The sequence below is a fragment of the Ovis aries genome, chromosome 12 (assembly GCF_016772045.2).
Source record: "Ovis aries strain OAR_USU_Benz2616 breed Rambouillet chromosome 12, ARS-UI_Ramb_v3.0, whole genome shotgun sequence".
NCBI lineage: Eukaryota > Metazoa > Chordata > Mammalia > Artiodactyla > Bovidae > Ovis > Ovis aries.
The window spans coordinates 2,060,980-2,073,976 of NC_056065.1; the positions used below are offsets into that span (position 1 = coordinate 2,060,980).

At 53.6% G+C, this 12,997-nt stretch overlaps 1 protein-coding gene across 8 annotated transcripts in view; it reads right to left on the reverse strand.

The window, feature by feature from the left end:
• The window catches only part of PIK3C2B (phosphatidylinositol-4-phosphate 3-kinase catalytic subunit type 2 beta), a 68,691-nt gene that overhangs the window by 43,926 nt on the left and 11,768 nt on the right, over positions 1-12,997 (reverse strand). For 4 of the 8 annotated variants that reach the window (XM_042256934.2, XM_042256935.1, XM_042256933.2 and 1 more), the window contains exons 2-4: positions 12,675-12,771; positions 3,450-4,470; positions 220-320 (exon numbers count right to left, since the gene is read on the reverse strand). In XM_042256934.2, the coding sequence (XP_042112868.1) occupies positions 220-320; positions 3,450-4,382 (1,034 nt within the window). In that variant the 5' untranslated portion in view covers positions 4,383-4,470; positions 12,675-12,771. Of the gene's footprint in view, positions 1-219; positions 321-1,776; positions 2,235-3,449; positions 4,471-12,674; positions 12,772-12,997 lie in introns of those variants that run through there. The other 4 variants (XM_042256937.2, XM_042256936.2, XM_042256940.2 and 1 more) reach the window with 3 other exon arrangements.

Sequence of the window (12,997 nt, forward strand, 5' to 3'; positions counted from 1 at the left end):
GATTGGAATACTTTGTTAGAGCCAAGTTTCATGAATGTTGTCCAAAATGTGAAAATTCTAAGACTCCAAAAGAGCCTACCAATACCGGCTGCAGGAAGAGCTCCATAGTTATCACTGAGATCTATTACACATGGCTCTTCTTCCTGCCTGGAAAGTTCTGAAAGGAGCGAGTCTCCTCCCCATCCCACAGCCCTCCCTAACCCCGTCATTAACTCTTACACATCCAGCATGTGGCAAAATGCAGCAACCTCCTCATCTCTCTCCTCTGAGACCTCAAACAGCTCATGGCCATTGGCGACGGCGTGGGGCCGGGAGCCCACCTTTAAGAGAAGAGCAGCTGACTCAGAGCCTTTCCCTCATCATCCCCTTCCCACAGGCCACTCCTCGATCCAAACTCTTAACCTCTGGGTGTAAAGGCTTCCTGGTGAGAGGGGCATAGGAAAAGGTGGGACTTTCAGGAATGTATTTATCTAATAGATAAATACTGTCCTGGGAGACTAAGAGCCAAGTTGAAAAAGCACTTGAAGTCTTGCCTGAGTTTGGAAGCCTGGATGAGATGGATGTGAGTGTGGCCAAACCTCCTTCCGGAGAAGCCAGTGTCTAATAAGCTCAAGCCTGCAGGTCACGCAGCGCCCGGCTTGCTGGACCCCGGGGCTGACTTTCTGGGGGGTGCTCTCAGAGGCGTGGCGGGAAGCTGAGCGGACAGCTGTTTCCCCTATCCCAGAACGGAAGCCCATGGAAGCAGATTGCCCAAACAGTCCCCAAGGAAGCGGGGCCCTGGGCAACACTTCAACATCCACAGCAAGCCCCAGGGACCCAACACAGAGAGCCTAAGAGACCACAGATGGAGGCGGTGACTCAGACACACGTGCCTTCCCGGTCAATGCTGTCTGCGGAATACAGTGTCAAAGCAGCTTTCTGGGCAGGAAAGGACCTGCTAGAAGGGTTAGGTCCTCCTGGGTCTTTACTCTGCTGGTCCCCCACAGCTGGAATGTCAGGGAGCCAGCCTGAGCTCCGCTTCCGGTGCAAGAACACGTGTGTGCCACCTGGGATTCTCAGATAGGACCTCCACCACAGGGCTGTCCAGTCATCCACGGAGAGTTTTAAAGCAGCCCTCCAACAAGGCCTGCAGCACAGCCCCGGGGGGACAAAGTGGAGGAGCGGCTGGTGCAGGTCTGGCCTGACAGACCTGCCCAGAGCCCCGGGGAGGCCACCCACAAGGAACCAAGTGACGGCTCAGATGGAGCGCCAGCCGGCATCGGGGAAAAGCGCCATTTGCGAGAAGCCGCGCACCAGTCTGCTCACACCAGCCCTATCTCTCATCCTGCCTGCCCCGCCCCAGGGCAGATGGCAGCAAGTGAGCTCCTCCTTTGAATATCCAGTTCGCTTCCTCTGAGTGACCCTCCTTCACTGGCCTTGCCCCCTGGGCGGGGGTGGAGGGTGTGCAGAGAGAGGAGGGCAGCGTGGGGGCAGTTGGCATGGAGGCCCTGGCCTTGCCCCCCTGGGCAGGCACGGAGGGTGTGCAGAGAGGGGAGGGCAGCGTGGGGGCAGTTGGCATGGGAGGTCCCGGCCCTGCCAAGTTCGTGCTGTATCCCAGTCAAAACAATAGCGCCACTGTCAGCAGCTCACCCACAGAATCGAGAGCGACAGAGACAGAGAGACAGACAGGGAGGGGAGGGGGGGCAGGGGCAGAAAACAGAGTGGCCAGCGAGGGCCACGCAGGCCCTTTCAGTGCCGCTCACGGGCTCCGTAAGAAAACAAAACAAAGCCACTTACGTTTGCCTGGCCGGCAGGCCCTGCGGGCATCGCCCGATGCTGGCCAGGGGCACCTGCAAGGTAGAGGCTGGCAGCAGGGGCCCCGCGCCGGCACGTGGAGCCAGCCGTTTCCTTAGCCGGCCCTGCAGCCCCGGGATGAGGAGGGTCGCTCCCGCTGGAGGCCCGGCGAAGGCGAGGAGGTGGTGTGGGCCGGGAGCCGGAAGGGGCCCCGCTCCTGGGGTGAGCCCCCACACCAGGCTGGGGTGGGGAGGACCAAGGCCGCATGTCCCCCTAAGAACGGGCAAGAGCTCTGCTTTGCCCTAGCTTCCTCAAGGAGACTCTGGATCAAGTTTCCCCCAAGAATTCTGATAACACACAGGGGATGTGGGAAGGGTGAGAGCTGGGGAGGGGGAAAGGGAGCCACAGGGGTGCCCACCTACCAGGGTGGCCTGACTCGGTGCGAGCAGGCCCAGCTGTGCAAGAACAGACTCTCCCTGTCCCTATAAATAGCAGGAACAGCCCCACCTCTCGCAGCAGGGCCTTTAAAGAGCCTGGTGCCCTACAGCTTATCCCAGGAGCTGCCTCTGCTCTGGGGACTCTCTTAACCAGCACAGGAAGGAAGGACCACGTGGCTTTTCCAGAGTCGTGGAGGATCCCAATTACTGGGACGTAACGTGGGAAAGCCCCAGTGTCCGTTAGACAATGGGTAAGGAGAAAACAAGGATGGAATGAAGTGGAACGTCATTAGCACAGAAGGCATCTGCCAAGGGGTGCCTCTTGCCTCCTCTGGGGCCAGGGTTTCCAGAGCCCAAGGGCGAAACACGAAGCAGGCTTCAGGTCCTGCCCTGAAGGGGATGCTGCTGACACTTTTTAAACCAAAGAAAAAAACCTACCCTGTGCTTCTGTGTAAATACTCTGCTACTGTATACTATGTACTGATAAGAGTGAAGCTATTACTGTCATACTGCATACTTTTTTCTAATTATTTTCACTGCAAAATGAGATGGATGATGGTGATGATGGCACAACAACATGAGCGTACTTAACGCTGCTGAATTGCAACTGACGACTGGTTAGGAGAGTAGATTTATGGGATGTATGTTTTATTCCAGTGAGAGCGAGGCATGCGCGCGCGCGCACAGAGGACAGGGAGGAGACAGCAGGGCAGAGACAGAGACCCGGGGAGAAGTGGGGGAGAGAGCAGAGAGAGAAGGTGGGCGAGCACAGTGGAGCTTCGGGGTGAGAGGCAGCAGGGCTCTGCACCGCGGTTCATCACGCAAGACGCTGAGACGTCTGGCCAGGACGGGCTCCGTGAGCGCCAAACATGGGTCAGGCTCGGGACTCAACCCCATCGTCACGCAGCACTTTTGGCCGAGCAGAAAGTCAGAAAGCAGAGGCCGTTCGGCCATGGAGTCAGTGCTGCATCTCCTCACCCCAGGTCTCCCCTAATATCACTAAGCGGGCATTCAGAAACGCCCGCACCCACAAGGGCGGCTTGGCCGGGACACACGAAACTTGGCCCTGAAAAGGAGCTCCCTCTCCTGGCATCCTTCCTCCCTTCCTCAGCCTGGCCTGGGGCACAGGCCAGGGGTGAGGGTGGAGCAGAGCTGCATTCGGACAGCAAAGAGGAAAGAGGGACTGTTCTGTTTCTGAGGGACAAGGGGAACGGGCACAGAAGAAACAGAGGTCCTCACCGGGGCTGCGGAAATGCGGCGGTTCTTGCCGGGTGTTGCGTTTTTCCGGTTGGCGCAGCGAGAGGCGTATGTGCGGGGGGGCACCTGGGGGGGCATGGTCTTGCTCCGGGCCACGGGCTTCCCAGGAGTGTCCTTGGCAAAGTCCAGGGGCCCCCGACCCTCCTTCCAGTCCCTGGTGGCATCCCGCAGCATCTCTGCGTCGTAGGTCGACTTCAGGTTGAGCCGTGTGATGGCGTCATTGATGCCGTCGTAGTCCATGGACCCCAGCGGCCGCCCCGGACTCCCACCTCCCAGCTCCTCCTCCTCCTCTAGGATCCGGGGCCCCAGCAACTTGCCTGGAGGTTGTTCAACCAAAGAGAAAGTGTTGATGTCACTGGGCTGGGAAACCTTGGAAGAAGAGGGGGACCCCTTCCTGGGAGGCAGGGGAGGAGTGTCCCAGATAGAGACTCGGGGAGGCAGAGGAGGCGGGGACAGTTTCTTAGAAGAGTCTTCTCTGTGCCTTGGTCCTGGGGACAGGGAGAGCCCCCCATCTGAACCATCAAAAATGTAGAGATAGTCTTCGGCCAGGGAGCCTTTGGGCCAGGGATCTGGGCCAGGCTGGGAGCCCCGGGAGGTAGAGTGGTTGGACAGCCCTTCCTGTGGGGAGACTGAGTTGTAATTGAGGGTAGGATCGGAGCCAGAAAGACCGCGTAGCAGCTTGAGGTCCTTCCGCCTTCCGGCTGGCTTGCTATAGACATCCAGGACAGGCTCATCCCAGCTGATCAGAGAGGGGTCTGCGTTCTGCTTTGCCCTGCTTTCCTCCTTGTCGTGCCGAAGCCGGGACAGCGCATCGTACTCCATCTGCAAGGCTTCAGCCATGGCCAGCTCTTTGCGGCTGATGCCCACCGACTCCAGGGACTTCCAGTGCTCCCCACTGCCCTGAGTCGAAGACATGGTGAGGACGGGGGAGAGAGCAGACAAGGAAGTCGTCTACTTCATGGCAACGTCCGGTCTGCAGGGCTGTGGCATGGTGTCTGGGCACCTGCAAGGAAGGGGTAAAAGTACCAGTCATTAGGTCTCAAAAAGAGATGGGTCAGCAATTTGACTGGGCGCTAGAATCTGGGCCACTGCCTGTTTCTTGAGTGCCTACAACAGATGGAAAGAAACAGAAAGATGGAAAAAAAATCAGAGAGACACCAGGAGAACTTTATGTATCTATTCATCCACCCTTCCATTCATCCATACGTGTTTCTATCTCTGGTCCCTAAATCCCATCCTCATCTCGCTTACAGGTACCCCAAGGAAAGAAGGAGGCACCTTGCATCAGCAAAGACAAAAAGATAGAGACAAGGGCTCTGCAGTCAATTGACAGCTCTCCAACATGAATGGACCTAGAGATGATCATACTGAGTGAAGTATGTCAAACAGAGAAAGACAAATTCCATACTGATATCACTTATATGTGGAGTCTAAAATATGATGAAAATGAACATATCTACGAAACAGATAGAGAGGCACAGACACAGCAAACAGACTTGTGGTTACCAAGGGGGCGGGGGTTGGGAAGGCTTAGGCGTTCGGGATTAACAGACGTATCAAAACCTGGGAACAACCCAGTGTCCATCAGCAGGTGAGTGGATTAAAAAATGTGATACGTCCACACAGCTGAATACCCCTCAGCAACAAAAAGGAATTAATTATTGATACATGCAATAACACGGGTGAATCTCAAAATAACTATGCTGAGAAAAACAAGTCAGACAAAAGATTACGAGTATCTAGCATTCCATTTATATAAAATTCTGGAAAAGGAAAACTAATCTGCAGCGAAAGTGCAACTGTTAGTCGCCCACTCAGTTGTGTGGACTCTGTGATCCCACGGACAATAGCCCGCCAGGCTCCTCTGTCCATGGAATTCTCCAGGCAACAGTACCGGAGTGGGGTGCTAGTCCCTTCTCCCAGGGATCTTCCTGACCCAGGAATTGAACCTGCATCTCCTGCTTTGGCAGGCAGATTCTTTACCACTGGCTTCAAAATTTATGAAGTTGCACACTTCACGTATGTACAGTTTCCTATATGTCAATTATACTTCAATAAATCTATAATGAAAAGTACAATAAGGCCCTATGAAACAACCAGTCAGACTGCACTGAGATCCTCCCAAAACAAATCAATACAAGCAATAAAACAAAACTTGCCAACAGGTAAGACCCGGGTGCCTGATGAAGGGGAGGTGTGCCAAAATCTTGATTTCCCTCAGCCCTTGGGAAACCAGACAGGAAGATCACACACACACACACATACACACACACGCACGCACACACGCCTGGCCAGCTGCCTCTGCCTGAGCAGCCCCGTTCATTTACTCCAGCGTTGGCATCCTTCTCCTTCAGGTGCTGTGGGATGAAATGGCATGAAGACATGGTGGTGATGACCGGTTAGCCTGGCCCAGTGGTTCTCAACCCTGGCTGCATATTAGAAACACTGGGGGAATTTCTTAAAGTACTGAAGCCCAGGTACTTTCAAGAGATTCTGATTTAACTGGTCTGCAGTAAGGCAGTGGCATTTTCAAAAACTCCCTAGGAGACTTCAGACTGTAGCCAAAGCTGAGAACCACAGACCTGTGTGTGTATGTGTGTTTCAGATTAGGTTGGGATAGCTGAGCGTGAAGTAAGTCACTTCTGATGCTTCTCACCAGCAGCTGAGTTCACCATTTCTAAAATTATAAAAAAATCCTTCATTTTATTGTACTGTTTTGCCCAGCAAGTTACAGACACACGAAGCATGTCCTTCCTGATAAGAAAATTGAAAACTTCAATAGAAAATAAGTTCAGATAGCTGCACGGTGGCAAGTCCCATCACACCCCAAATGAGTTAGGGCAAGAGCACCCTTTACATGCGGCCCCCTCCCAGATCCTGGAGCACCCATTAGGCACAGGCTGGCTCCGTGAGTCTTGGAATGTATTTCCCCCAAAGTGGAATAGCCCCAGCCCAGCTTCAGGGTATGCAAAAACGGCTCTCCGCTGCTTCCTCTCACTTCTCCACCTTTCAACATCTCCTTATAGACTACTTTTTATCCACAGAGGAAAAGAGAGAGTCCTGCTATTTCAAATTCCAAGGAATTGGATGAGCAAATGGAGATACCCAGAACTTGGCTGCCCAGAGACGGGACACTGGACCCAAGAAAAGGAGGCCCAGTGCTTTTGATAGGAGACTAGATAAACGCTCAAAGCTGAACTGAGCTTGTGCTCTGCTTAGTCACTCAGTCATGTCCAACTCTTTGTGACCCCGTAGACCGTAGCTCGCCAGGCTCCTCTGTCCATGGGGACTCTCCAGGCAAGAATACTGGAGTGGGTTGCCATGCCTTCCTCCAGGTTTAATCCAGAGAATGGCTCTATTTTTAGCCCCAAGCCGGAACAAGCATAGTAGTAAGACGGCTTGGCCTGGCACCGCTGTGAAGAGAGAAACTGAGGCCACTGGAAATAATTTCTCTCAACATCTTGCCTCTCGTGCCCACTAACTAACTGAGCCACGCCTGCATTGAGCCTCTTTTTCTTCCGTCGGCCTCTGGGGAAGCAGTGCCCATCCCCCTGACTTAGAAGCCTCCTGGGCACTTGCCCCACCACTGGGTCTCCTCCACACATGCTCCACAAACTCCCCGCCCCTCTCCCGGACTTTCACCTCTTCCCCTTACCTGGCTTGCTCTCTGCAGCACTTAAACATGTTCAAGCTTCTTCTGGTCTTAGAAAGAAAGAAGAAACAGAAGCCTACACACACTCTAATCACCTTGGCTTCCTGTCCTTCAGCTCATGCCCGCTCAGTGCTCCCTTCCCTTCCGAGCCAAGAGCAGACGACACACGGTGCTTCTCAGGTCTCCATAACTGGCTCCTCAACTCACTGCCACCTGCCTTCTGCCCCCCGCACTCCACTGGAATGCCCCAGCAACAACGCCCAGGCTCCCCGCTTCCACAGAGGTTTCCATCTGCCCAGACACCGCTGCTGCCCTTGGCTCATGGACCATTCCCTTCTTCCCGTGCTCTTGACCCACTGCCTCCCATGACTCTCTTTCTTCTCGTCTTCCACCGTTGTCCTCCTCTTCCTGTGTCCACCCCTGCAATGCTGGTATAGGCACGGGACTCCATTCTCCGCCTCGGGTTGGCTGACACTGGGCAGTCTCGGTCTGTTCCCCACTCATACAAGGTGCGTGCTGACGGCCCCAGATGAGTCTCTCTCTCCTCAAGTCGCTATGGCCACCCATATCTCAAGCCCAGATGCCCAAATGAACGACCACATCCGTATTTCCTTCCCACAGCCTTCCACCTCCTGGTTCCCCACCGCCGTGAACGGCACCACGCAGTCACGCAGGCTAGGCAGCTACGGTCCGCCTGGATCCCTCCTTGCTTTCAGCCCCGTCCAGTCGCCACGGCTTGTCCTCCGAGTCCTTCCCAAATCGAGCCCCTCCTGCTATCCTAACTGCTGCCGCCCTAACCAGACCCACGCCTTCTCAGCTGGACTGTCGTAACAGCCTTCTTTCTAACGTCCTTCCTGCTAACCTTTCCCTCTTTACCGCTTGCTCCCCAAAGCGGCTTGAGGGCTCTTTCTAAAGCGTAAATCTAATCATCCCACTCTCTGTTTAAACCCCTTCAAAGGCTATTTGATTTCTTAACAAGGCCTTTATCACCAGCCCACATCTCCCTCCCATCTCCAACCATTCATTACTACCTATTTGATACCTCTGTGATTTTACGCAGTATCTTTCTGCTCCAAGGCACCCTTCCCAACTGCCAGTGTTTTCGCTTATTTGATTCTAAATGCTCAGACATCAGGTTCTTCTGGAAGCCTTCTCCGGACCCCCAGGTTGAATTAAGGGCCCTATCTTCTTGTTCTCAATGTGCTAAGTCCCTTCAGTCGTGTCCGACTCTTTGCAACCCTATGGGCTATAGTCCACCAGGCTCCTCTGTCCAAGGGATTCTCCAGGCAAGAATACTGGAGTGAGTTGCCATGTCTTCTTCCAAGGGATCTTCCTGACCCAGAGATCGAACTCATGTCTCCTGCATTGGCAGGCAGGTTCTTTACCACGAGCACCACTTGGGAAGCAACTTATATATACCTCAAATACCAGCTTAAAATATGTATCCAAAATTAAATGTGTATGATTCTGTTACCTGCCCCCCCCAACTAAGCTCAAGTTCCAACATCACCTCATTTCCACTGAGAAAAAAATGCTCCTGAACTGGGACATAAGGGTAGAGCTTTCTGACGGTAAGAATTTTCAGACAAGGAGATGGGTGGTCAGGATACAGATGGATCCTTCCTTGAGGATCCTTCAAAGGAAAGACTAGGCTTCAGCTAATAGGACCTGGTTTAGCATCTGTAAATGCAGGTGGGCAAATGGACAAGACCACCACACAAAATGCCTTCCAGCCCTGGGATTCTTTGATTCTGATCTATTGATTCCCTTCAGTCCTGTTGATTTCTCTTGATTTCTCAGAGGACTCCAAAGTTAGCCCTAGGAAGAAAGAGAAGAAAGCCCCAACGGGGAATTTCCTGGCAGTCCAGTGGTTACAGTTTGGCGTTTTTACTGCTGAGGGCCCAGGTTCAATTCCTGGTCCAGGAACTAAGATCCCAGAAGCCACATGGTGTAGCCAAGGGGAAAAAAAAAAGCCCGAGGGAGATCCAGCAGGCCCAGCTCCTAAGGCTCTTTCCAAACTGGAAATCAAATGCAGAAAGCTGAGCTACCCTTCTCTAACCACCAGCCCCTTGGCTCCCTGCCAGGATACCACCAGGCCAAGCAGAGGAGGCCCAGCCTGCTGACAAGTCTTGTCTGGGCCACACCGGCAGCTGCCTTCCAAAAGCGCAGTGCTCTGCTCGCTCTACTGTGGACGGGCCCGTGGTGCGCAGGCAGGACTGGGAGAGCCATCCCCCAAGGTGGAGTGAAGGTTCAGAGCTGCAGCAGGCACAGCGGAAATCTAGAGAAAGAGAAGGCAGGATCCCAACCACCTGGAGCTAGAGGGAGCTGGCCTCCACTGAGGGCACGTTCCTGAATTTCATCCTCCAGGAGGGGTGCGGATACACAAAGTATTTTAAGAATCAGAGTCTCGTGTTTCTTGCCTCCCCCATTCTCTTTCCAGTTCAGTTCCCTCCCTGCCAAACTCTGCTGGGTTGACAAATTCTCTATTCCTTGAATCCTCAAGGGCTACTAAGGATTCTGTTTAAAAAAAGAAGAAGAAAGAAAGAAAGAAAGATGCATGCTGTAGGTCCCAGGAAAGAGCTGGGGTGGAGGAGGACCAGGGTCTTTGCTACTCTGCAGCTCATCCAGGAAGAGAAGGCAGGGGCCAAGACCACTCTCACAAACTGCAAGGAGCACCCAGACACCATACTCTGTGTGACTGACACCGTCTACCACAACAAAGAGAGGGGTGCCCCCTGGAGTTGTGCGCCTTGGTGGCCCCAGCTATTTTCTCTTCCAGTATCCATCTCTCAAGAAAGTAGATGAAAACCACCTGAAAAACCATTTTCAGCCAGTTACCTCTCACCTGCATGCACTCATCGTTAACATTTCCCCACATCTGAACACACTTTCTCTGCTTAACATTTGAAAGTAAGATGCAAGTGCTTCACTTCTAAATACTTTGGCCTGAATCTCTACAGAAGAACTAGGCCATTCTCCGAGGTAAACACAACGCCAGTCAGCATACCTGCAAAATGTTACGCTGACCCAATAATATTACCTAATACAGGGCCCACATTTGAATGCTTGTAATTGCCATCTGGTAAGTTTTTCAAACATACAAATTCCTGGCCCTTCTCCTGGAGGGTTTGATTTAGTAGGGTGAGTCCCTGGACTCTGAACATTTCCAAGACCCTCAGGCAATACAGATGTGCAGATCTGACACCAAGGACTAAGGTTTCAGAACCACCAGGAGTACAGGAGGAACTGGGAAAAGGGACCCCGAAGAGCACCGGGCAGTCAGCTGGTGAAGGGAAAGGGGCTTATGGCCAAGCGGGCCGGTGCCAGGGTCTAAGCAGCACCAGGCACCAAACTCAGGTTCACACAGCTGCCAACAGATGGCTGGAGGTCAGAGGGGAGGAGGCTGGTCCGAGCAGAGCCAAACAATGGTTCAGAGTCAAAGGGTGGGGAGAAAGGAGAGGGCAGTCCCTGCAGCGAGCTGACTCTGTGCAGGGCCTGTGCCAGAGAAGGCGGGGCCCCAGGGGCCAGCGGTGACTCCAGCTCTGGGTGGAGAGGGCTTCCTGTTGCCTAGATGGGGGCCACTGTATCAGAACCTCCCTGCTTGGGACAGACTAATGGTTCTGGGTCCTCTCCCCACATGCTGAGCCACAGAGTGGAATCTAATGGGTGTTGAGTACCAGCTACGTGCCAGGCACCATACTAGACCCAAGTATTCAGCTGACAATGGCACAATTCCAGGAAGCTTACAATCTAGCAAAAGTGACAGATGTATCATAAATAATTCAATCCCCGCCTGAACCTTGCCCATCTTGGCCCATCTTCACCAAGCAGGGGAAACGGAGAGATATCAAGAAGGGTGGCGAGAAATGTGCAGTCTCAAGCCTCTGTCTTCCCTAAGATGACTCAGTCCTAGGGCTGCCCTAGGAGGAGACCTTCCACACCACCTCTCCGGACAGAATGGGTCAAAGGGTTGGAGGCCATTAAGGCTTAATCCCTTTGGCTCACAGAGTTTACTCTTCTGAGAGGACCCTCCGCCTAGCCACGCCCAACAGCCACATGTATCCAGACCCCCATTCCAGTGGTTCTGCAGCCAGGGACCCATCACCCACCCCTCATCCCACACCCTGCTGTCCTGCTCCACGTCTCCCCGCCCACAGCTCCAACAGGGAAGTCAGCGTGCCCTGTGCCAGGAATCTGACTCCTCCAGCAGGGAGGTATAACCAGAAGTCAAGTAGGTCAGCTCTCTGCCTCAAACAGGTGCAGCCGATCCCTGCTTCCGTAATGAAAACCTATAGGTTTTGTACAACTCTGCAGGCTGCTTTGAAGTCAGGCCCATCACTGAGTAACACACACCAACAAAGCCTTTCTCTTATTAACCATGTTCTCTCAGCATGGTTCTCACTTAGCTCCAAATGTAGAAGAAAGAGACTTGCGCTGTCTCCCTACTCACATAGCCCCTCTCCAGCACCCTCTTAGCCAAATTAAAGCAGTCCCATGTAGCTCAGTCTTTGCTACTGGACTTACTTTCCATTTCTCTCTCTCCTGGGCCTACCCTGGATTCTCCACCAATCTGAAGCCAAAGCGGACCCAAGAGCCCTAATAAAAGGCTCTCTGGTCCTAAGAGAGCAGAGGGTCAGGAGGCCGTGTGACACAGTTACACCCTTCAGGTCTGCATTCAGTCCCCAGTCCCTGCTCGGAAACCATTTGTGCAGCAGGTTCTGTTCAGAGCACACGCACATACGCACACGTGCACACACAGGGATTCCTGGGGCTCAAAGCTCCTGGCACACACCCTGTGGACGTGGGGTCTTGGTATTAAGACAGTCAGGGATGGAAGAGGTGAGGCAGCAGCTCACAGCTCCTCTCAAAACTTTCCAAGAGCCACCCTGTTACAGACAGTAGGGCCCAGGACCAGGAGCTGGCAGTCAGCTGAATGGAACATTTGGCAAAAAGGAAAGAAAGGTCTTGGCAGCATGTGAGTTTCTAACCCAGGAACCATCCCAGGAGCCAGAGCAGCCACACCTCCCCTCTGTCTGGGCCACGTTTCCCACTTTCTCTGCTGCCTGCCCTCCGCTCCAGGAACCAGTCCTTCTAGTTCAGATCAGTTCCCACTAAAGTGCGCCCCAACCTACCTACAGAAGAAAGACAACCTAATGTTTCCAAAATCTAGGAAACCTCAGCCTCTCTGAATCTACTGTAGGCCCCTGAAGCATAAAGGAAGCCCCTCAAGGAGGGGGATATAAGAAAGTGGGTGGAGGAGGGCACGGGGACACAGCAGCCTTTCCCAGTGCCATTTGCAGGCTGCAGCTGAGAGCTCCTGCAAGATTATACTGTTGCCTGACACCTCCAGCTGAACCTCCAGTCTAGCTTCCCCAGCTCATGCCCGCTGGAATCCAGTTCTCCGGGATTCTTGCGTGGGCTAGGAAAACTCCCTGGAGTAGGCCAGCCCATTAAGCAAAATCCAGAAAGCAGGTCACAGCTGTTCCCATCCAGCCAAGGCACCAAAGTGAGGACCCAACACACCAGCAAGGCTCTGCTCTGCCTGGAGGACTCACCGGAGGGGAGAGCTGACAGGTGGTGTCACTCTGGCTCACGGCTCCAGTGCAGACTCCTCAAGTCCTCACAAGCTGGGCAGGGCCAACCCATCAGAGTCTGCAGGGAAGAAGAAGGGAGCGCTGAGCAGCATCGCAAATGACGCCCCATGCCCACAGCAAGAGGATGGGGAAGTATCTCGGGGTAACCACCGAGGCATCAGAATAGCCAGAGTCAACTGAATAATGCCAGTGAGACCATCCTCCACAAGAATGGCATCTTTGCTGAGGATCAACTCTCTGATCTGCAGGGAGTGTCTCCAATTCATTCACTTCTAACCATTCTT